This window comes from Syngnathus acus, chromosome 3 (assembly GCF_901709675.1).
Source record: "Syngnathus acus chromosome 3, fSynAcu1.2, whole genome shotgun sequence".
NCBI classification, from domain to species: domain Eukaryota; kingdom Metazoa; phylum Chordata; class Actinopteri; order Syngnathiformes; family Syngnathidae; genus Syngnathus; species Syngnathus acus.
In genome coordinates, this window is record NC_051089.1 from 15631841 (window position 1) to 15656139 (window position 24299).

General features: G+C 40.6%; 2 protein-coding genes across 5 annotated transcripts; one reads left to right on the plus strand and one right to left on the minus strand.

Moving 5' to 3' along the window:
- Positions 1 to 1075: 1075 nt before the first annotated feature.
- Positions 1076 to 13333, minus strand: c1qtnf4 (C1q and TNF related 4). Its single transcript, XM_037248066.1, has 3 exons — positions 13003 to 13333; positions 3708 to 4071; positions 1076 to 2687 (listed from the first exon to the last, which is right to left on the minus strand). The coding sequence occupies exons 2-3, from the start codon at positions 4062 to 4064 to the stop codon at positions 1905 to 1907; spliced, it is 1140 nt and encodes a 379-aa protein (XP_037103961.1). The 5' UTR covers positions 4065 to 4071; positions 13003 to 13333; the 3' UTR covers positions 1076 to 1904.
- Positions 6594 to 24024, plus strand: LOC119120851 (low choriolytic enzyme-like). Of its 4 annotated transcripts, XM_037248071.1 has the most exons (10): positions 6594 to 6642; positions 15416 to 15419; positions 20994 to 21061; positions 21397 to 21433; positions 21550 to 21600; positions 22241 to 22390; positions 22468 to 22597; positions 22924 to 23102; positions 23413 to 23494; positions 23610 to 24024. In XM_037248071.1, exons 1-10 carry the CDS (start codon positions 6625 to 6627, stop codon positions 23740 to 23742), a joined length of 852 nt encoding a protein of 283 aa, XP_037103966.1. In that variant the 5' UTR covers positions 6594 to 6624; the 3' UTR covers positions 23743 to 24024. The 4 variants fall into 4 exon arrangements, with proteins under 4 accessions (XP_037103966.1, XP_037103968.1, XP_037103965.1 ...); XM_037248073.1 differs by lacking the exons at positions 6594 to 6642; positions 15416 to 15419 and adding an exon at positions 11836 to 11852; XM_037248070.1 differs by lacking the exons at positions 6594 to 6642; positions 15416 to 15419 and adding an exon at positions 20766 to 20802.
- The last annotated feature ends 275 nt before the right edge of the window (positions 24025 to 24299 follow it).

Here is a 24299-nt window from a genome sequence, read left to right on the forward strand (position 1 = left end):
ATTGCATGTGTCAGACCAAAATAAATGTTAGGCCTAAGAGACTTTATTTGTTTGCATGTATATGTGTGTGTGTCTTTAGGTACCATTTTATATGGACAAAAGGTTTATTCAAGTGCAAAGCTAAACATTTTTCAGTGGGTTGGCCAGGGCGTGCAATTGGTGCGTGTGCAGGCGTGCACGTGTACACGTGTGCACACGTGCACACGTGCACACGTGCTCTTAAATCACTCTGTTACTGCAAAGTCATTAGTCGCTGGGTTTTTCCCATTACTCTCAGACAAATGTGAAAAATTCAAATTGCACCACAGCAAACTGAAAAGGGATATACAAAAAACCTCTCAAATATTTGCAAAACATTTTTGCACTCTAACGAGGTGGGTTTTGAGACGGGTCAATATAGAAGTATATTGCAAAAGTAGTTGAGGGATGGTGGATAGAGACTGCTTTTATCTGAGCTCTGGTTTTAAGTGGGGCATTGAATGGCGACGAACCAGTTGGAATAAGGTATTGACAGTGCAGACCTGAATAGTATTTTCTAAAGGTTTTCATGTATTAATGAAAATAAATTATTTCATTTCCATCTATTGAAAAGTATTTCAGTAAAGCACCTATATAAAGCGACCTCTTTCATAATTTGCATTCCTGTTAACTATGACTGTGATGAAAACTAGAAAGGTTTTAATCAGAAAAATATCATGGCCTTCTCAGACAGCATACAGTATATAAATTCATAATGTCAAGGGTAATCACAATTTCCAATGGCATCATGTTTCTCCCTACAGTGTATAATGAAACCGACATGCATATCAAAGTGGCCTTGAAGAGGAAATTTAATTTTCCCCATAGTGGTCTTCATTTTAAGAATAAATTACACTCTGCCAGAATTAGAAATCAAATTATGCTGCCCATTCCTTCAGGCTCAGTGCTGGCATGTGGTCAACAGCACATATGGGATGGATATGGTGTTTGTACGAAACCTTAAAAGAAAGTTAGTTTTGTCCTCAACTGCCCTTGTGGCTTTTTCAGTGTGAGTGATGCTTTGAAATGGGAATGACCAATTATGTCAACAACAGCAAAATAGTCCAGTATTGTCTTTTAATAATTCGGTAAATAGAATTAGGAAGAATACTTACAATCAGAAACACGAGACAGAATTCATTTAAAGTAGAACAAACATTTTCTTTTAAGTTAAAAAAAAAACTTTACAGTGTGTTTTATGTGCCCCCACTGGCCTAAACACGGTATTTTGATTGATATTGCGTTTGTGGGGTATGATCACATCACATTGTCTAAGGGCGCAGCTTGTGAACATCACTTGACCAGACCCAAAAAACCACGTGAGCCGTGACGGTCATTATTTGAACCATCAGGCACTATGATGTCATTTTCAAGAGACAATACAAGTCAAACTGGCCGCCCCTTGAGATGGGTAAAAACAAGTGGGTTTTTCTGATTAATTAATATTCCACAAATACAACATTACTCAGAATATGTTAGTGGGGGTGCAGAGAACATGCTATTTTAAAGACTTGACTCATATTTCTTATGATTGATCAAAGTAAAGTTACAGGACTACATCTGACACATCATTCAGTGACATTAACCAACAGTTTGAAGTAAATTCAGCCATGTTTGTCAATTTGTCTATGAGGTCTAAAGACAATGATCATGTTCATTACATATTCAACCCCTCGCTAGCAATCAAAGGGCGGAGCGGGGTTAGATCTCATTTCGCGAGGCTGGAAATTTCGGAAATTCAAATCCGTTTTCAATCCGTTCTCTGTAGCATACCGAAGGAAATTCACAGGAAGACAAAGTATGGAGGAGCCTTGAAGAATCATTCATGCCCATTCTTTTGCATGAATTCCACCCTCAACATTTAGTTTGTAGCCAAAATGCTGTGGCTAGGGCTTCTTCTCTGCATGCAACTGACTGATGGTGCTAGTGGAAGGCAAGTCTGGGTACACCAGAAAGCCCGTAAAGGTGATGTATTTGGCGTGGTTGCTGTACGCCCCAAAGCCATCTCTCTGGTGGGAGTAGAGCCACACTGTGTCCCCCGTTTTCAGCGAGAGCATCAAACTCTGACTCTGCAGCGCTTTCTCTCCGTGGCTGTCGTCATAGATCATTGCCTGCACTTCCAAGTGGTTCTTCATCAGCTTGACGGAGAGCGTCTTCTGCGGAAGCTTGCCCACGTTGAAGGAGAAATAGTATGTGCCAGGAACACGGCACATAAAAATCCCTTCTGTCACATTGAAGTCCTCACCGATGTTAACGAACGCTGTGTCAAAGCTGACCGGCTGGTGCTGTGGCATACCTGCTTGATTCTCTCCTATTATACTCTGAGTGCGACCCACTGAGAAAGCAGATCGTGGATCTTCCTCGTCCTCTCGCTCCTCTTCATCATATTGATGCGGCTCTTTCTCGCCCACTATGTTCTTCAGATCAGATCCGACATCCACTGTGGCCTGGTTACTATTCTGCTCTTGAGGCTGTTGGGAGTTGTAAGCAGGGCGGTCCTGCTGCGGGCGATTTGTCTGGTAGTCGTAGGTGTCTGGATAGATGAGGTAACCGTTAAAGGTAGTGTAGTGTCCAGTGTTGCTATAGAGGGCATAGCGAGGGTCGCCATGGAGGCGGAGCCAGATGCTGTCACCAAACTCCAGCTGCAGCATGACACTCTGGCTCTGTACCTAAAGGAAGCAAAGTTTGCATGGGAAGTCTCCTTCACATCAACCATCAATCGACACAATTTGTGACACTTTTAGCCGTTGATAAAGGGTAAAGCAACTTCATCCTCTATTGCTCCAAGCCTAAAAATGTTTGGAATGGAGAGGACTGAAGGACTAAAGTGTAGGTGCATTTACATTATGCAAAGAACTAAAAGACCAAATTTGAAAAAGGAGAAGAGGTGAGCTCCTTCCATATAAATTACATTTTGATTTGTATATTTAATTAAAAAAATGACACTAAAGATCATATTTGTTAATGATAATATTGAATGCGTCTCTGAAAACAGAATTACATCATTTTTAATGCAGTACACAATATGAAGGTTTCTTTTCATTTTACATGTTGCACTCAAAGCAAATTTTATTCACAAATATAGCTTACTCTAATTATTGTACTATAAGATTACAATTACATACATACGTGTTAAGGTATTTTTTTAGGGCGTTTGTGATCATTGAAATTGCTTTTTCCCTCATAGTATGCTGTGTTTTCCAGAACTCATAAACACTTAACTAGAGTACCCCTTTAGTTATTGATTACATTTTTTTTCAAAATTTCTACTGTTCTACAGGTACTCTGTAATAGAAAAAGGAAAGCACCAAGACGTTATCCCTGTATTCTCTGGACTATAATAGCAAAAAATATCTATTTAAGAATGGTCTATATTCATAAGGATTTTTTCACTGCGAGAGAATCCTTGGGGCCATGAATGAATATACTGAGTGTTCAGTTAATCTCTAAGGATTGCAACAAATATATATTCTATAACTGAAAAAATTCAAAAGTATTTAAAGGCACATTTCTTATGTGTGTGTGTGTTTGTACATACACCTTTGAGCTGCCTTTAAAGGCACCCAAGTGAAAGCACATTTCTTGTGTGTGCATTTGTACATAGACCTTTCACTTGGCATTCCTCTTCAGCGCAGCAGTGTGCTTTATACACAAATTTGCTATGCTGCAGTGCCAGAGCGCTGACCTACCTTCCTCTCCTCTCCAGCATTCTCTTCATACACAATGGCTTGCACCTCATTTCTATTCTTCATCAGCATCACAGACAAGTCTTTATGAGGGAACTTTCCCACTGTAAAGGAGAAGTAGTAGGCCCCAGGGATGCGACAGCGAAACAAGCCAGTCTTTGGGTCAAAATCGCTACCAATGTTGACGTAGACTGTGTCAAAGGTCACCGTCATCTTCGGTCCCCCTTCCATGCTGTTGGTCCGTGCGACTGAGAAAGCTGACCGTAGTTCAGTGTTGTCAGGGAGTCGAGCGAAACCCATCACAGCGCCTTCATGGCTCATGCACAGCAGGCCAATCAGCATGCCTGCTGAGATCAGCATCTTATCTCTGAACAGATGTGTAATAAAAAAATAAATTAATAAGTAAGTAAATACACTTTTAATTCAGTTGACAGTAAAGTTGTGGCTATATTACTATTGACTGTGCCAGCACAGCAAAAAACAAAACATACAACCAATATATATTTGCATATGAATCTTTAATATGAATATTACAGATATTATTTAAATTGGAATTTTGCAACTTTATTGACCTTGGAAGGATGTTTTGCGCAGAAAAGCAGAACGTTTCATTACATGTTGAATATTGATGAGAAATTTGATCATTTTACATGACAGGTATTGAAAAACGTAAAATATCCATCCCAAATTATGTAAATGTGATCAAAGTATATCAAAGATCATTGGGGGGAAAAACTGTGGCATAGGACCCTTAAGATAGTCTCATTGCTGCTGTTTACAACGCAAGATGTGTGAAAGCTGTGAATTACAGACTGCAAAATATCTGTTGCCAAGCAACCAAAACCTGGTTAAAAATCAGAGGATAGCAATTTAAAGCACTCCATGGAGATTAATATTAATACAGTATGTTCTGGTTGCAGGTTTTAATTCTGTATTAAAAATAACATTATAATTTAGTATTGTACAGTATAGCATGAGCAATCGTTCTGTAATAAAAATAAATATAATCTTTAATCAGTTTGTGATGCATATTCAGTATCAAAAAGCAAAATGCATTTTTAGTTTAGCTTTGCATCCTTGACATTCATTCATTTAAATTAATTACATTGAATATGTTGTTCGTTGTTGGAGAGATACAAGACTACCACTTAACTACTTAACATTCCACAGATGATCAGGTGAATGTCAAGACTAGGTGAGTAGCATGCCCAAAAGGTGTTTGTACTCAGGAAAGGATTGGGTGAGGTTCACTGCTTAGTGAACCGTCAACTTTGTGAACAATTGTGCAAGTCCAACAATTCGAAAACAGCATTTACATTTTTGCAAGAAATTATGAGAAATTATCATCATCACCGCTGCCACGTTCTCTGGGCCTATGCTCATTTGTGATCAACTAAGCGGACAAGTGTGTATTGGTCTGACAAGTCCACATTTCAAAGTGTTTTTACAAATCATGGACATTGTGTCCTCTGAGCCAAAAAGGAAAAGATCCAACTGGATTGTTGTTAGTGCAAGCTTCTGTAATGGTATGTGGGTGCCCATGGCATGTGTAATTTACACATTAGGGCACCAATGATGCTGAAAGATAAAATACAGGTTGCTCCTGTCCAGGCGGTCTTTTTCAGGGATGTCTTTGCTTATTTAGCCAGCTCAGTGGCCTAGTGGTAGAGTGTCCGCCCTGAGACTGGAAGGTTGTGGGTTCAAACCCCGGCCGGGTCATACCAAAGACTATAAAAATGGGACCCATTGCCTCCCTGCTTGGCACTCAGCATTAAGGGTTGGAATTGGGGGGTTAGATCACCAACTGATTCCCGAGCGCGGCACCGCTGCTGCTCACTGCTCCCCTCTCCCCCAGGGGATGGATTAAAATCACACGGGGATGGGTTACATGCAGAGGACAAATTTCACCACACCCAGGTGTGTGTGTGACGATCATTGGGACTTTAATCTTTAATCTTAATCTTTAATCTTCAACAAGACAATGCCAAGCAACATTCTGCTGGTGTTACAACAGCATGGCTTCATAGAGTGGGAATACTAGACTGGCCAGCCAGCAGTCCAGACCTGTCAGCCATTACAAATAGGCACAACATGACCCCAAAAAGACGTTTAGATTTACACAGGCACAAAAATGCCCAATTGTACGCCAAGTGCATGGATGCCAGTAACCACCAAAATAGGGCCCATAGTCTGTGCTCTGATTTCACCTGCTGTACCTGTTGTGATTAAATAACTGTACTGTATGTTCACATAACTGTTATGTCAGCGTTCGTCTGTTTCTTCTTTGCGGTTCATCAAAGAGGTCATAAAAAGTATTTGCCTATCCCTTCATATGATTTTCTGCAGACTTTGGTCTGGTTGTCAGTTTGGTGTACAACAAAAACAGCACAGTAATGTATTGTTTTACAAATTAGTTTAAAAAATATATAGTGATTTTTACAACATACAATTTAGAACTTAGAATTTAGAAATTCAATTGGAAATTCCTCTTCAAAGTGGAAACATGTCGAGAGCTAACTCCAAATGAAAGGGAAGGAGTTACAAAGAAAGCACTTTAGATTATAACCACAGTAGCCATGTCATTTATCAGTGAGTTTTCAACATATGGTGCAGATATTATTGATACTATTGTCATATTTAAATCAGTAATAACCGTGGCAATTGCACTACAATGGCCAATCACGTAAATATCTTTATATATTTATTTATATACCGTAATTTTCGGACTATAAGTCGCACCGGAGTATAAGTCGCACCAGCCATAAAATGCCCAAAAAAGTGAAAAAAACCATATATATGTATATAAATCGCTCCTGAGTATAAGTCGCACCCCCACCCAAACTATGAAAAAAAACCGCGACTTATAGTCCGAAAATTACGGTAGCTTATTCATTTAATGGCAGATATTCTAATATGATTCATGGTACTCAACAGACAGGTGACAACGGTGAAAAGAGTCTGTCGTTTTCCGTAATGAGCACCATTGGGAGCAAGGCAAGGAGATGAAATTTACCCAAGCAAGTTAAAAGCCACAAAATGGTATGCAAGTCTGAATAGTATTGCTAAAATTCTGTCAAAAGCATCCGTTCTTCCAACTTGGATGTACCGTATTTTCCAGACTATAAGTCCAGAGTAGAAGTCACACCAGCCATAAAATGCATAATAAGAAAGGGAAAGACATATATAAGTCACACTGGAGTGCAAGTCGCATTTTTGGGGGATACTTATGTGATAAAATCCAACACCAAGAACAGACATGTCATCTTGAAAGGCAATTTAAAATAAAAATAGAATAGAGGCAACAACAGGCTGAATAAATGTACGGTATGCTAACGTTACATGACACATAAACAACCAACTGAGAACGTGCCTGACGTGACATTATTAAGAGTTATTCAGATAGCCATAGGATACATAACATGCTAACAAGTTTACCAAACCATTCGTGTCACTCCAAATCATTAAATCCAATGAAATCTTCATCCTCTGTGTCACTTTTAAACAACTCCACTAACACCGGAGGTAGAAGATGGGGTGCTTCCTCTTCTACGTCGACTCATTAAAACAATTATCAACACGGGCCAGAGTGCCCTTTTGCGGTTTAGTGTGAAAATAACATGTGATATTATATAATAATGTGTTAATAATTTCACACATAAGTTGCTCCAGAGTATAAGTCGCACCCCCGGTCAAATGTTATTTCAGTGAGTATTCCATTAAGGATTTCATTTTCCTTCTTATGGTGGCAAAAAATGTGTCCATAAACGATGCACAATTGTAGTTGATCATTTTGCAAGAGGCTGGGCCAGTAGAACATTGTGTTTCTCAACAGATTGCCGTATTTTAACCTGTGACATTCTTCCGCAGCATGATAACACTAGTACTTGCCCCACTGTTTCAAAATGCGGACTAACTAGTCAGTCCACACTTTGACTTACTGTACTGTATTTATCTTTGTCAAGCAAATCTGTATTCATCTTTGCAAGACACCAGACCATAAACAACTTAAGGTGTCTGGTTCCATTCAATTCAATGCAATTATTGGGTGTTCTAATGATAGACGACTTAACATACAGCTTCACAAAGATAGTGTGCCATAGTGTGACTTGTTTGAAAATAAACCTGTTCATAGAAACTGTGCCTAATAATACGATATTAATCGCTTGAATTAACATTGTTTGCACCACTTTCTGCTCCATGTCAAAGTCAGCATAGCATAGAATGACCTTGTGTTGGTTTTGAATGTGAAGTTGGAGTGGTTTGATCAAATCCCTAAATCCACTGTGAAAACTGCCTGCTCTTAGAATATTTCTGTCACTCGAAGCTGCCCGGAACATAAACACGAGGACAAGCAACACATAGCAATATGAGTGTGTATGGGCTTCTTCACGGCTTTATGCCAAAGTGAAAAAAACATTCAAAAAGGCATCTGAAGTCTTATCAACCTGCTATCAAATAAATACACAGCCACCTCACAGTATCGGTGGCATCTGTCGTCTTTCTCCCAGTAGCTCCCTGAGATGCATTACGTGTCTAAAAATAGAGCTCTGGAGACAGATCAATAGATGGTAGAAGCAGAGATGAAAAGAGCATGAAAAGAAATAAATAAATAAAGTGGAACGAGGGTGGAGGAGCTTCCACTAAATGAATTTCAATTTTGGCATGCATCAGTTTAACTAAACAGTGCGTGGTTTGCTGAGGTTTACAATTAGTCTATCTAATGTATTATACGTTTAAATTGTATTAGAGCTTTTCACAAAAAAACAATGAAGAAATCACACTTTGCTACAAATATAGTCATTTTACAGGTTCTGTAATGGAAAATAACACAACACAGTCTTCCCAGCTGGCTTCAGGTAAAAATAACATACCGTTTTTTTCCATGTATAATGCGCAAGATTTAACTAATTTATTGTCCTAAAATCTGGGGTGCGCATTATACACGGGTAAAATTTTTTCTTTTCTTTTTTTAAATTTTTTTTATGTTTTATTTTTATCCGGATATCATATGGAGGCCGCCATTACAGATGCGCTTTCTTCTCTGCTGTTCACTTCAAACACGCTCCATACGAACACAATGCTCTCGTATCAGACGCTTGCTCGATCACCTGCTCGTTTGCTGTCACAATGTACCCTACACAAATCCGAAACATTTCTTCGCTATTGAGTTTGCTAGCACATGCGCAGTGATACTGACCGGCAGAATAACATCCGGTTGTTCCCAAAGATGATCTTTTTTCTGAAATAATTTTACGTTTACGGACTTAAGTAGGAGTCAAAATTTGGGTGCGTATTATACATGGGTACAGGCTTTTTTCCAGCATCAACATGCCATTTTTAGGGTGCGTATTATACATTGGGGCGCATTATACATGGAAAAAACCGGTAAATTGTTGATGAGTTATGGTCATACTGTATTTCATTGTCAAATACATTTTATGGTAATAAACAGGAAGTGGCTGTCAAGTTTGTCATGCATCGCAAGACCTGGCCGGCACTGTAGTGTAAATTGTTTGAGGGTCAATACAGAATGTAGTTCTGACAGGGGGGGGCAGATGTTGCTTAGAAACCGAAAACCTTGAAAGTGGAATCTTTGTGCCTGTTGGATAAACACAACCTGAATAGGTTTATTAGTGAGTGAGTGAATGAGTGAGTGAGTAAATAAGTCAGTAAGTAAAGTTTTCCGGGGACTAAATTAAAATTGCCCCCTAAGTAGTAACTGCAGAAGTCTTGCCTCAACTACCCTCCACAAGCTGGTCCGTAACTGTGCAAAACGTCAATTCCGGTGACGTCACAACATCTCAAGTCCACAAATTATTACTAAATTTTTAGTATGCCAAGCCCAACTCATTTGTGCACAGTGTGTGTGTGTGTGTGTGTGCACGCACACTGTGGTTATGTTACACAAGTCTTAGGGCCATGCTTAATTTAAAAAAGGTGATTTCATAATTGTATTCATCTGCAGTGTATAAAGTTGTCCACAATGAACAATACTATTTGGAGTTCCATGAGGGAAGTAGGGAGGGGTGGAAGTTTTCAGTTGGAAGTGCAATGTTTTGATGCTGCCCTTAACCTGGTGAGAGTGGTCGATATCAAAGTGAGGAGGGTTGAAAAAACTGAGGAGGGTTTGAAAAAACCTCAACAATGAGCACTTCAAATGTGCATGGGCATCAAAAGTGGAGTCCAGTCACTGGTTTTACCAGTACCTGTTTGAACTCCAATTTAAAATAACACCAGAACAATCCAAAAGACAAACGTATGCCTTATATAATATTGGGTGTTGACATATTTTGAGATAGCCTCAGCAAAGCATGGTTCTCTGAAAATGACATTTTTGTAAAAAAATGAATTATACCTCATTTCAAAAACTGATTGAAAGCCACCCTAAGTTTATTTATTCACGCTTTGATTATAGATAACCCCCTTCTCCTTTCCTTTAGCGCACGAGATGTTTAATAAAGCTCACTAAGTACATGCGGTGGGGTGACCTGGCCTCTTGGGACGGATCAAAGAGTTAGGGGGGCTGTTATATGGAGGTGCACTGACAGACCCCCGCTGCTGCAACCCCACTCATTAGTCTCTCTTCCTCGCCCCCTCCCCGCTTCTCATCTTCAACACTTGTCAGCGAGCTGTCAGCTGACTGCTTGGCTGTAGACACAGCCTCGGGATGAAATTAATGTCAGCGAAGGCAAGAGCGAAAGACAAAGTATTTCTCAGAACTTTGATCCTGTCTTCTATCTACTGCAGGGGTGGCCAACCCGCGGCTCGCGAGCCGCATGCGGCTCTTTGGCTGGTTTCATGCGGCTCTTTTACGTTCATATCAACATTTGTGTTTATTTTTTGTGCGTATTTGCTTCGCTTGAGTTCAATATGGTATCTTGGTCAAACGCGCATGCGCGTGAGGTGAAATCCCGCAAAGGAGGAGGGACAAACCCATTTGAGGAGTGTCAATTTCGCTCTCAAAATGGCAAGGAAAAAATGCACAGCTAAACGAATATATGACGATGAACACAGGATGTTTTTAACAGAGTTAAAGTTGTTTTTTGTTGAACGTAATGGCAAGCCATTCTGCCTGATATGTCGGACGTCATTAGCGCATTTAAAAGCTTCAAATGGTCAGCGCCACTTCAGCTCACTTCATGCCAAGGACTTTCCAAAAGGGACTGAATTTCGCAAACACAAGTTTGGACACTTTGAAAAGTCAGGCAGAAAAATAGGTACAGTTTTTCAAAAAAATTACGAAGCACTCAGAGACTGTCACGCTTGCATTGTTTCAACTGGCTTGGAACATTGCACGGGCTAAAAAGCCATACAATGAAGTGGAGTTCGTTAAAAAATGCCTCAGTGACGTTATTGAAATCTTGTCTCCTGAAAACGACAAACTAAAACGAATGGTCTGTCCCGCCACACATAGTAAGTGAAAAAACGTATGTTTTTGTTTGTGGAATTTGTTGAACTGAGAGTTTGTCTGTGTGAGACAATGCACACAATGTTCATTGTTGAAAATGTGGTCTAAAATGTGGAAAATGTGTGTGCGCGCGTGTGAGTGTGTGTGGGTGTGTGTGAGTGTGTGTGTGTGTGTGTGGGGGGGGGGGATGTTCATGTGTATGATGTGGCTCTTTGCGATGACACAGTAAAAAATGTGGCTCTTAGTCTCTGACTGGTTGGCCACCCCTGATCTACTGCCACTACCTGAAAACAAAATAAACAACAACACTGTGCCTCTGTTACCCAATACAACTAAAGAGAGTCACGCACAGAGAGGGCAGACGGCCAAAAGCAAGCAATTATCAAGAATTGCAGCAGAATTATTTAGCATTGATAAAAGTACATTTAAGGAACTCTTGTACCTTAAAACCACATTTCTCTTACATTGAAAATTTCTCTTGCATCTCATCAACAACAGATCTAAACAGAAACTATTTAAAATCTATGTGGTGAGAACTTCAAACTGATTATGGTTAAACTTTAATTACATGTTTTGCAGTTTGTCTGTGGATAAAAACTTCCCACAGTTGCTTTGCACTTCCTTGGCAAGTACACAGACGCTGTGACTTTCGAGCTTTGTTTTGACAAATAGTTTCGGGTTTCCCGTGTTGCCTCTGTCTAAGAATATTTCAACATAGTTGTCTAATGTCTTCTATGTCTGTAAGTACTCATTTTAACTTCTAACCCTATCTGATGGCAAATAGTTAGATACAAATTTTGGACATAAAAACAATACATCAAAAAGGTAAATTTGATCATTTTGTATTTATTTATATGAGTAATTATTTATTTCTATTTTCATTCTTTTCTTAGGATTTTGCCCATAATCCACAGAAATTCAATCCTCAACGTTCAGTGTCAAGACACAAACAGCCCTGCCCACAAATAGGTCACAGTGAAAACACACATACACAATCTTACTGGTTTGCATTTTTTTTTGTGAGCAGCCTTGCACACACACAGCGGAGTACAGGAGAGGAAAGCAGGGAAAAACACAAACACGCACGGACCCTAACAAACACAAAAACCTGCGCTGCTTACAAATTTGAGGTCCACACGGTATCTCATGTAGCAGCCATGTCTTACACTGATGGTAAAAGACAAGAGCAGCCGCAGACAAAAGAAATCTCCTTTGTATGGAAGCCCATTTTGAGATAAAAGCTCATGACCTAAGCTTTATTCACATCACAGCTTCCTGCTACCTCGTGGACCACCACCACCACCACCACAGATACTGAACCATATGACTTTCATACGTATTGTTTTTCTCTGTAATAACTCTTTTCTTCATCCCTGTTATTGAATATGACATGTTTGACTGCATTGGAGCATCCATTAAACATTCCTTCCCCAGTTGAGATATCGCTATTTCACAGCAGATAAATAATGCATTCTGCTGAAATGTGGCATAAGTGCATGCTGAATGCAAATACACAAGATCAGACTTTCCTCCAAAGTGCTTCGCTGTACGCCAACATACTGCTTTAATTGGAAAAACATTTGCACATTAAATCTAAGGATTCATTTTTGATTAAAATTATAAAACACATTCTATTGTGAGCTCCCATTTGTGTCGACAATCTCTCAGGATGCAAAAAGGACTCGCCAAGCCCCCCGGTGGTGCGTTGTTGTTTACGTTGCATTCCTCTGCACAGACACTCTCAACTTGGGCTGCGGCTGAGTTCACCGCTTGCATGCAGCACTCCCAACCATTCTAGGATGCCATCACATATCGTATTTGGCCAAAAAACAAAAACATCACATGATGATGAGGATGGTGATGACAGTGATGATGATGGAGTCTTCTCACCTTGGCGTGTGTGTTTGGGATAACCTTGTGTCTTGGTCGTTGCGTCAAGCAGAGAGTAGCGTTGAAACTTCCCACCCTCCAACGCCGTTTGGATAAATCTTCTCTCTCTCTTTTGCTCTCTCTCTCCCCGTACTCACCCTCCTCTTTTTCCTTCAATCTGCTCTCCCCTCCTTTTGCCATCATTCATTGTTCCATCTGCTCTATCTCTCTTCTTGTACCTTCTGTTAACACACCTCCACTCCCCCCCCCCCACGCTTATCATATGCTATGGTGGGTTGTAATCTGATTGGTTTCGGGGGTGCAATGCGTACACTGCAGAGATGCAGTTTAGATACACCCAGTCTGTGTGTGTGAGCTTTGCCGTTTGGTGCTGCTGGTGATATTGCAGCCAGCCCTCCCCCCTGACATTATTGTCTTCATCTTACCTCTCTTTTAAATCTGAGTAATCCATTTGCAAATTGAAATTCAACCCACCCGGATTCCCTACATTTAAATTTGACACTTTGTTTCTCACACATAAAAATGCACTGAACCTATTTTTTTTACAGGCATTTGGCAGACTGTTGCGCTGTTTTGCATCTGATCATCTTAGCGCCTTTGCAGCAAACTGCTGTGCTGTTTGTGTTTCGGCCAACGTGCAGAAATAGATTTAAGAGTGGGCTGCACTGCTCCACAATGACAATGAAAGATAATGAAGTGTGAAACCACCACAAGCACTGGGACTCTGCTCTAGTTAGATATTTTTGCTCGGTATCATCTGGAACAATTATATGCATCCTTTTTTTTACGGTTGTCATAAATTCTACTCAGTGAAAATCCGTTTCATGAGACATTTGAGTTTGGAAGACGGTACACCCTGCATCTTGCACTATTATTCGCCGAGCAACACCTGAATTTTTATGCAACTCCAGCTTCATCACCAAACCATTTATCGTCTCGGAAGACGTAAATTAACCTGCATCTGCTGCAAACGTGCCAAGCGGGTAGGGGACCCCTGTAGATGCTTGCTGCAGTGTCGAGTTGACATGAGAAAGTGAGTAGGTGTGTTCTTCTTCATCTTGGTGAAGGAATGTCAGCAGATGTCTCGGGTGCTTCCTTTCATTAATGAGCAAGAATAGTATAAACTGAAAATGCATTTTCTAGTCCACATGCCATCTCTTTTTCAAAATTTTTAATTGCACAGATATAGAAAAAGGCAGTGTCGGAGAAGTACAAATGCTTCAGATCTCCATAGCAATAATATGATTCATTGATGAAAAAGAAGCTCAGCCTGCAACACATGGTGGCAGTGCACCGGTCCCAATGACCTACGATCGTCCAGAATGCCGGCCTTATCTCCTCAGCAGCTGAAGTCGACTCTGGCCCTTCTTGTACAGGACGTCTGTATTTGTAGTCCAGTCCAACTAGTTATTGAGGTGAACACCCAGGTACTTGTAAGCAACCACTGTGTCAACGTCCTTACCCTGGATGTTCACTCGTGCTGTGGGGGGTGACTTCCTCCCGGAATCAATGACCATCTTCTTCGTCTTGTTGGCATTGATTTTAAGAGTGTTGGCCCCACACCAGCTCACAAAGCCACTGATGACACCCCTGTATTCATGAACGCTCCCGTCTGGTACGCATTCAATGATGGCCATATCATCCGAGAACTTCTGCAGGTGGCAGTGGCCCGAGTTGTACCTGAAGTCTGATGTAGAGAGACTAAACAGGGAAGGTGAAAGAACAGTGCCCGGTGCTGCAGACTACCACATCAGACACACAACCATGGAACTTTACATACTGTAGTCTGTTTGTGAAGTAATGGATGGTCCATGCAGAAAGCTGCTTGTCCGCGCTGACCCCCTCCAGTTTCTCTCTCAGCAGTGCAGCCTGGATAGGGTTGAACGCACTGGAGAAGTCAAAGAACATGACCCTCACAGTGTTCCCCCCCTGCTCCATCTGTGTGGCAAGTGGATGAGAACGTTCTCCACTCTGTAGTTGGGGGGGTAGCGCAGAGCTCACCAGTGGACAGAGGGCTTGTAGGATGAGCCTCTCTATGGTCTTTATCAGATGAGAGGTCAGGGCCTCAAGTCTGTAGTGATTGGGCTCCCTGGGGTGTGTGATCTTTGGCACCGGAACCACACAGGACGTCTTCCTGTGTGTTACAGCCCCATGTCTATTCTTACAAGACTCTAATTTATTTCTGCAATTTGTTGGACTTTGAAATTAAATTAAAATGTTACAAGGTTTCCTTGTTACTTCTCTGTTGCGCTATTACAGACTTGCAGGTTTTCATTTTTGACCCTAACTCCATCTATTGCAGGTTTACCTCATTATTTTGGCATGTTGCCTTGAAGATAAACACTGGACACAGACTACAATCAGCTTGGGATTTAAAACGATTCATAATTTATTAAGTGTAAGTAATGTTTAGAAGGGTGGGAATCATGTGTGGAGGAGGGAGTTGGATCGATTCATAATAGAAGAGTAATCCCTCAACAAAAAAATCCATTCCTCCATCATTATCTGTACTGCTTATTCTCACAAGGGTTGCGGCCGTCCTGAAGCCTATCCCAGTTGATTTCAGGAAGTAGGCGGGGGGCACCCTTAAGTGGTCGTCAGCCAGTCACAGGGCACACACAGACACTTGACCGCTCACACACATACTTACGGGCATTTTGGAGTTCTCAATCGGTCGACCATGCATGTTTTTGGAATTTTGGAGGAAACCGGAGTACCCACAGGTCACCCACGCAGGCAGAGGGAGAACATGCACATTCCACGCAGGAAGGCCGGAGACAGAACCGAACCGACTACCTCTGCAATGTGAGGCGGATGTGCTAACCAATCAACCACGTCCCACCCATAAAATAGTCCATGCAAATTAACCAATAAAACTTTGCATACGAGTATAACTTGATTTCTCATTTGACAGCGCTTTTGTCTGCATGCTGAACCCTGTAATTAAACTGCCAAAGGTGTTTAAATGCCATCAATGAATAGGTATGTTCATAAACCAAATTAAAGATGATTATAATGTGAATTAACACTAATCACATGCTGCAGAACCAAAAAAGTTCAAGGTGGTGTAGTATATTTTCCTATATCATGGAAAATCCACTTTTAAATACATTTTATTGTGGACTTGGAGTTTACAGTATTGTAGAAAAATTTAATCTAATCCCTCCAGGTGCTGCAGAGATTTTCATAATCTGTTTGGGGGATATTTTTTACTCCGTTCAATTATCTATTATGTCACAGTCTTTGGAGCGGCAGTACTAAACAAGGTAATGGGTGTGGCCAAACGGTTACACACATCCGCTGTTGAAATAAGGTCCTTCGATCAATGGAAACGTCCGACACATTAAAGCGATAATCTTGAGATGACACAAAAATGAATTTCATTTTCATATTACCGTAATTTTCGGACTATAAGTCGCGGTTTTTTTCATAGTTTGGGTGGGGGGGCGACTTATACTCAGGAGCGACTTATATGTGTTTTTTTTCAAAAATTTAAAAAAAAAAAAAATAATGAAACCGCGATAAACGAACCGCAATGTAGCAAGGGAGTACTGTAATTTGAATTTCAAGTGACGTCAGCAGCGCGACGTCGCGGTCAGCAGCGCGACGTCGCGGTCAGCAGCGCAACGTCAGCAGCGCAACGTCAGCAGCGCGACGCGGCGTTGTTTACATAAAGGACAAAGATTGACTCGACGGAGCTCTCTTTCACTTCCGTGGATTGAAGTCGGGGGCCGGCGCTCGGCCGGGTGGCTGTCCAGGGACGGTGGATGGGGCTCGGACAATGCTTTTACGCACGCCCGGTCCTACTCTACCGAGCTGTCTTTCACCTCCGTGGATGGAAGTCGAGGGCCGGCGCTCGGTCGGGTGGCTGTCCGGGGACGGTGGATGGGGCTCGGTCATGGCTTTTACGCACGCCCGGTCCTATTCTATGGAGCTCTCTTCCATTTCCGTGGCTGGAAGTCCACGCCGCCACACGCCTGGAAGTTTGTTTTGTTAAATAAAGAGCCGTTTACCAAACCCACGTCTTTCCTTGAACTTTGTTAACGCTACAATATAGTTATATAGTAGATCTGTGGAATAACGACGAGGCTGACGTCAGGGCGCACGCACGCGCGGCGTTGTTGACAAAGGACGAGGAATTTGATCGATGGATTTAATGATTTAGAGTGCACAGATGGTTTGATAACATTATTGCTTATATAATAGTTATTTGATATATAATTTATATATCGTTATATGGGGCTGTGGAATATTTTGAAGTGCAAGAGCCGTCAGCGGCGCGCACGCATTGTTGACAAAGGACGATTGATGGATTTAATGAATTGGCGTGACACAGATGGTTTTATTAACGTGTTATTTATGTAATAGTTTTTTGAATAACTCTGAATTTTACGTCAGGGCCGTTCTCAGCTCTTAGCTTGTGTTTATGTCACGTTAGCATACCTATCGTTCATGACTGTTCTTGGTGTTGGATTTTGTCGAATGAATTGCCCCCCAAAATGCGACTTATACTCCGGAGCGACTTATATATGTTTTTTTTCACTTTTTTGGGCATTTTATGGCTGGTGCGACTTATACTCCGGTGCGACTTATAGTCCGAAAATTACGGTAATTAGCATCAGACTTTCTGCTGATTTTGACGCTGTGCGCCCTGTTTTCACTTCTTCTGGATGTATTTTGAGTACCCTATTTTCCGCACTATAAGGCGCACCGGATTATAAGGCGCACCTTCAATGAATGGCCCATTTTAGAACTTTGTCCATATATAAGGCACACCGGATGATAAGGCGCATAGAATAAAGAACTCAACGTTGCGCAAACGTTAATGCAATCACAATATAGTAACACTCGAAATAGTAAAAACAATAACAATATATCAATAACTCAACGTTGTTCAAACGTTAATATCACACAACACACAAAATAAACACGTAAAGCTTACTTTAATAAATTAGTCCTCATCCACGAATCCATATTGGTCCATTTATAAGGCGCCCTGGATTATAAGGCGCACTGTCGGCTTTTGAGAAAATTTGAGGTTTTTAGGTGTGTCTTATAGTGCGGAAAATACGGTAGTTGTATTAGATGAATTGCATTGTGTAATGAGATGCCACCAGAACTCTGTTGGGGTTCTAGCCTCCCTTTTCCCCTTTTCCTCATTTTGTATTCCCTAAATAGTCCGTGTTGCACATACTAGTTGTCCTGCCTCGTTCGTGACATGCTTGATGCAGCGCTTCCAGTGCTTCTGCAGTGATGCACATTGCTCAGAGGCTCGCCCCACGCTATCAGCGTATATTTAAACGCCGTTCTCCTGTCATATATAAACCCACTTATAAAGTAGCGCATTTGCAAAAGGTGAAGCGCGAAGTGGCGAGGGATCACTGTGGTTGTGCTCAGTGTAAATTAAGGCTAATTTTAACACGAATAATAGATACAAACTCAATAACACACTGCTGAACCAACCTGTGAATGCTTTTCCTTGAAGTACAAGGGGGGTCGGAATGGCATTCCTATGACTTTGGAAATGGTACATGTTGAACATGTACTAGATGAAATCGTGCCCTTGTGAAGAGATAGAAGGATGAAAACCAATCCAGAGAGCTAAGGTAACACAACCTGCTTTATAATTATGAGGAAGGATTTACCACAAACTTTCCTTTTCATGATTAGTTTAATTAAAATGGGAGACAACTTGAAAACTTTGATGTGTAAAGCTTCCTCATTGCGATGGCATAATCTTGTTAGTGCTGAATGATGACATTTCTATTGCTTGTGTAATCAGTAATTAGGTGTTGGCTGTTAATGCTCTTTAAAAATGGGAGTATTTGTGACTGAAACATCCTGATGTAAATGTAGGCGTGTCCCATGCTTACAGTTTGCATAAGGATTAAAGATATGCAGGTAGCACAAACCTCGCTGTGCTGACGTGATGGTCTTAATCTGGTTCTGCCAGAGGGCCACCATTGCACAGTGACTGTATTTACTTCCATCAACACTTAATTTCTCCGTCTCCCCACACCCCTCGCTTTCTCCTTGAACTTCAATCCCATCCTATTTCACACTATTCCCTGATCCCCTTTTTATCTTAGTCTGTCCCCTCACATATTTCCTCTTGCTGTGTAATAGTTTCACACATTTTTTTTCTCCAGTTTGGAGCTTGATATTTCCCCAAGGAGCCCCTTGTCATCTTACCTTTTGCCTTTTCTCCATGGAGGAGACACAGGAGATGGCTAGATAATCATTGTATTAAAAAATATAGATGATGACAAGGTTCCCACTTGGTGAAAGAATCTCTGAAATATGCATGACAAAAATTAAATCACGGAACCTATTCCAGCTAATTTCGGGATTTTCTCAAAACATCATGTCAGTAGCAATAGATTTGGCATTTGGTACACATGCAGAACCGTGAGGGTCAGAGAGAGCCATCCGAGAAGAATGAAGATCAAGATGTACACATCTTCAACATCTTCTGTGTCCAACATGCTGAGGCACAAGACAAGCCACCTGCCACAACCGTCCATTGTGTACCTGCGAGAGCGGTACCACGGGGGCACCGCGGCTTGCCAGTTCCAGTGCGTCGAGTGGCGATGGTCTAGTCGATTGCCCTGAAGACCCATTTTAGGAGATCCTTTGCTGATAATACAGTAGAGGCTGTGCCTGTTCCTGCGCTGTGAGACTAGCCCCCAGAATGCCTGCAAGACTGCGACTCCATCTCACATTTACAGGTTACACCATCAAGAACACATGTGCCTGCCTGTGAATGTATACATGATGCAAGGAGATTACAGAAACACTAAGTCCCGGTATATCACATCTGAATGACATTTCATATGACACATTGTATTGTTGTATCAATAAACTCTTCACTGTTTTTTAAAAGTCTTCAGATTTGCTGACATCTTGATTTCTGTGTTTAGTTTATTCCAGTACTCAACAACCGTAGTGTTGTAAGTGCTCAAACATCAATAGTCCACTAAGACTAAGGATTTCCCATCTCAGTATGAATACATGCTGTTCATTCTGAGGCAAGTCATATCTGGAGACCTTATACATGTTTGTTAATGAAGTATGTCGAATAATATCATGGAGCTTTAGTATTTTATAATTGAGAAACAATTCATTTGTGTGAAAAGTGTATGGTTTGCAGTGTATAGTCCGTAGTGCTCGTTTTTGAAGCTCCAGTGAGGTTCCAGTAAAGTGTTATAGCTGTGAACCCAAAATTTGGCACCATAAAACAAGTGTGTTTCTATTAGTTGGCTGGTTCATTTTGTTTTGTAGCCTCTATAGTGCAGATATGCTTTTTGTTAGTTTTTGCTCGGGCAAGAGCAGAGAAACAGAACTGACTGCGGGGCTACAATTCAACCCACATTGTTTATGGTTTTGTGTGTGAACACCTTCCTTAAACAAAAGAAAAACGAACAGGCGTTGAGTAAGGTGGGCATAGACAATTGGTATCAGTTTTATGCTGTAAAGTGCAACTGGGGCACTCCTCATTGAGTAATCTAACATAACCCTAGAATCGCTTTCGTGAAGCACAATTAAAACGGATGGTGAAATACAACCACAATAGAGTCCACCAAGCAAGCACTGTTATTATGATAGATGATGTACGATGACTGGACGATTCAAACAATCGAGTTCAGCCTCAAGTTGCATAATGCCGGACAATAAATCACGGAAACTTCCATATTAGGACTTGATTTGGCATCTGAAATGCTAGAATAAGTAAAAGTCACTCCCTATGTACAACTTATAAAAAGCAAACACCAGGTACCATGGGCATACCTGAAAACACCGGTAAGACAAACTTGTTCTACTTTTACCTGTTTTTCCTTCACTTTTTCTCTCTCACCCTATCTGTCTGTTTCTCTGTCTGTCTCTCCATCTCTCATCTCTCAAAACACACATGGATGCGCACATGGACATCACTGTGATTTTAACTTCTGTACTTATGTTAACTTCTTTTATTTGTTTATCTTCATTTTTAGAAAACAGCGACACCATGACGCCAATTGTCATCACTGTTCTCCTTCTGTCTGTTGCAGCCGTATCTCCGGTAAGATCAGGTTTACAAACCCGTAGTCAGTGATATGGTCATTTTTTAATGACAAAAAGTCTGTAATGTAATGAAATAAGGTTCCAGGATTTGCAAAGTGATTTCTGAAGATTTTAATGTGATTTAATGCTTCTGTAGGACTTTTCTCCTACTGTATTTTCAATAAAAATTTACGCAAATGTATAGTCTTAGTCTCTTCAGAGTTTCTTTTTAGGGTCTTCTATAATAAAAATGACCAATATACGTGAAATGATTAGTCTTTTCATATGTGCACTACTGTAAAATGTGATTTAAAAATGTGATTACAAATGTGTTTTCTTACTGTTTTTTTCCAGGGCTCCATACATACTAGATATGGCACAAAGAAAATGGGTGTGTAAAAACCTATGTAATTTGTCAACCCTAACAATGGACGTTTGGGTTATTTAATTCTCAATGTGAACAAATCTTCTAGTGCTTATTTGTGATTGTATTCTTATTTTTTCCAGAAGAGTCCGTTTCTGTGAAAATTGAAAAGGCAAATGCAAATGTCAAACCAGGTCAGTGTTTTCATTTTAGGCTGAAATGTACTGAGATCTATCTCTGAGCAGGATTCAGCTAACATTTTATTTGACTGTTTTTCTTGTAGATTTTTTTTTATCGTAATACCTCTGGCCTATAAAGAATTGAACTTTAAATTATTCATTACTAGGTCAAACTAAAGTTTCATCTTTCATCCCAATGTGTTCACATAGCTTCTGAGGACAGAGTCTACCCGACAGACTGAGCACTCACAGAAGTGAGGTTTTATTCCGTCCCAGAAATCGTCTTTTTTCGGGTCAAGTGCCAGCGTTTTGGTGTTTTGAGACTGCAAATAAATATAAGTGAATTTGAGGCTTTCTAAAGCTCTTTGGCAGCCACCATATGGTTTAATCAAATTCGTTTTTTCTCCTGTAGAGGTATCACTTTTTTTGTGACCGACAATGGATGAAGGGACTAATAAATTAGGAATAAGGATGGACAGACAAGGACCGAAGGGTGTCCAAGTCCGGGGATGAAGGCTAGATGACGGACTGGCAACATTTTGTAAATTTAGTGTCCATCTCAGTAATATTACCAATCTGTTGTGGGAATATTGATGAAAGAATCTATCTGTTCCACATGACAAATCACAAATCTCTGCTGTTTGTTATTCTACAGGCTTAAACCTGACACATGGGGACATCATGGGACACATGGGTGATGAAGAGGGGATTTTGAGGAATGCTCTACCTTGCCCCAGCGGTGTCTGTAAATGGCCAAAAACTGGAAACGAAGCCATAATTCCCTATGAAATCTCCAGAGCTTTTAGTAAGTCATGGTATTGTTACCTACCATAAGTGTAACTTTAATCAATCAAACTTAGCAGTTCAATTTTCTGTCTGCAGCCAAACGTCAAAGGATAACTATAGAAAAAGCCCTAAGAGACTTTAGTTTTGGAGAGCGCACGACATGCATTCGCTTTGTCAGGAAGACTGAAACGGATATAAACTATCTATCCTTCGTATCACAAAATGGGTAAGAAATCGTATCAGACTCAGGGTAAGAAATACAGTTAATAAAACTCACATTTGTTTTTCCCATTGATTCACTCTTATGTGCATAAAAAAGCACCTCTGTCTTTGAGTTGATAGACTTTAGTCCTGTTCTGGTTGTTTTTCAATGTGAAATCGCTTTTTTGTTTTTGGGAGGCATTTGCTTGCACGCAGCGCCACAAAACATTTCACTTTAATGTCGTAAACAATTTGGAAAAATTCTGTACATCTCTCTTCCTTTCCAATTGGCTAAAAGTCAGCAATCAGTGAGGTTATGACATCAATTAAATTTGTGTGTTTGTGTGCCAGGTGTTGGTCACACCTTGGTCAAACCGGTGGCAGACAGCTGATCTCCTTGCAGAGAGACCGTTGCGTGCACAAAAACATTGTGCAACATCAAGCCCTCCATGCACTTGGATTTCACCATGAGCAGGTCCGCTCTGACAGAGATGACTACGTCACCATCAAGTATGAAAACATCATTCAAGGTGAGCTTGCCGAAAGACCTATTACAGAACTGGTGCCGGACGTGCATGAGAACATATTGTATTTGGTTCATTTTATTTATGTTCTTGGAAATGGCTGGCAGCTCGACTATAGTTATTGACTGTAAGATGGGTGATGGGTACTAGTCAGAATGGCATCCATATTATCATGTGTGTAAATGTTCCACCATCCTCATCACTTTTATTGAGTAAATACATTTCATGATACTCAGAATATACAACTAAAAACTGGTACATATTGTTACTGAAACAATTTTAAATGACTTTTGTTTGGCTTTCTGATTTTATGCAGGAGCTGAACATTACTTTCAGATTGCACCAACAAACAACTTGGGTACCCCCTATGATTATCACTCTGTGATGCATTTCGACGCGTGAGTACATCTGTCCGACCATACAACAATGTGATCTATTTGAATGCAGATGCCCAACTGCTCAATGTTTCTGTTCTTTTTGCCCAACTTAAAATGATGTATTTATTTTTTGCAGATATGCCTACTCCAAAAATCACCAACAAACCATCATTGCCAAAAATAAGTTTATAACTAATTTTGGCAGAGCAAAAGAGATGAGTGACAATGACTATGCACGCGTCAATCGTCTTTATGAGTGTTGTGAGTAAACACATTGTATGATACTTTGTGAACCAGCATTTGCTCCAAAAACATACAAAGTACATTGATTCCTGCCTTACTGGATGATTACACGTGTTGCTGTGTATTCCCCCCACCAATCAGAAACTTCAAGACAAACATAGGATTTACAGGTCTTGTTGAGCTCTCCAGTGGTGATCAAATTAAGTGCTCAATCATATCATTTAAATGTATTAACTGGTGGTTGTTGATAAGACAGTAATTCACATATGTATATCAAATGCAAAAAAAATAAATTTTAAAGAAGTAAATGTGTGAGTTTTCCCTTTAAAAGATTCTCTCTGGGATATTTCTTACAAGACTCCGGGTTGACAATCCACAGATGAACTGACATTGATTTATTCTAAGCAGTAAAAATGAAGGACAAAGGCTCACTCATCGCCTGCCATTTTCATGTCATCCTCTTTTCCTTGGCAATAAAGGAACGCAAGGACATGCCAGGACAAAGGGTCGTTAATGGATAGTGTTCAAGTTAAAGTCAAGAGATCCTGTAATTGCGGTACAGGCAGAGGGTACTGACCTTTTA

Coding starts and splice junctions, on each gene's coding strand:
- LOC119120851 (XM_037248071.1), top strand. Junction 21,062..21,396: donor CTGTTGCAGCCGTATCTCCG/GTAAGATCAGGT, acceptor GTTTTTTTCCAG/GGCTCCATACATACTAGATA. Junction 23,495..23,609: donor TCTGTGATGCATTTCGACGC/GTGAGTACATCT, acceptor TATTTTTTGCAG/ATATGCCTACTCCAAAAATC.
- c1qtnf4 (XM_037248066.1), bottom strand. CDS start 4,064: ATGCTGATCTCAGCAGGCATGCTGATTGGCCTGCTGTGCATGAGCCAT. Junction 2,688..3,707: donor ATGCTGGAGAGGAGAGGAAG/GTAGGTCAGCGC, acceptor TGCTTCCTTTAG/GTACAGAGCCAGAGTGTCAT.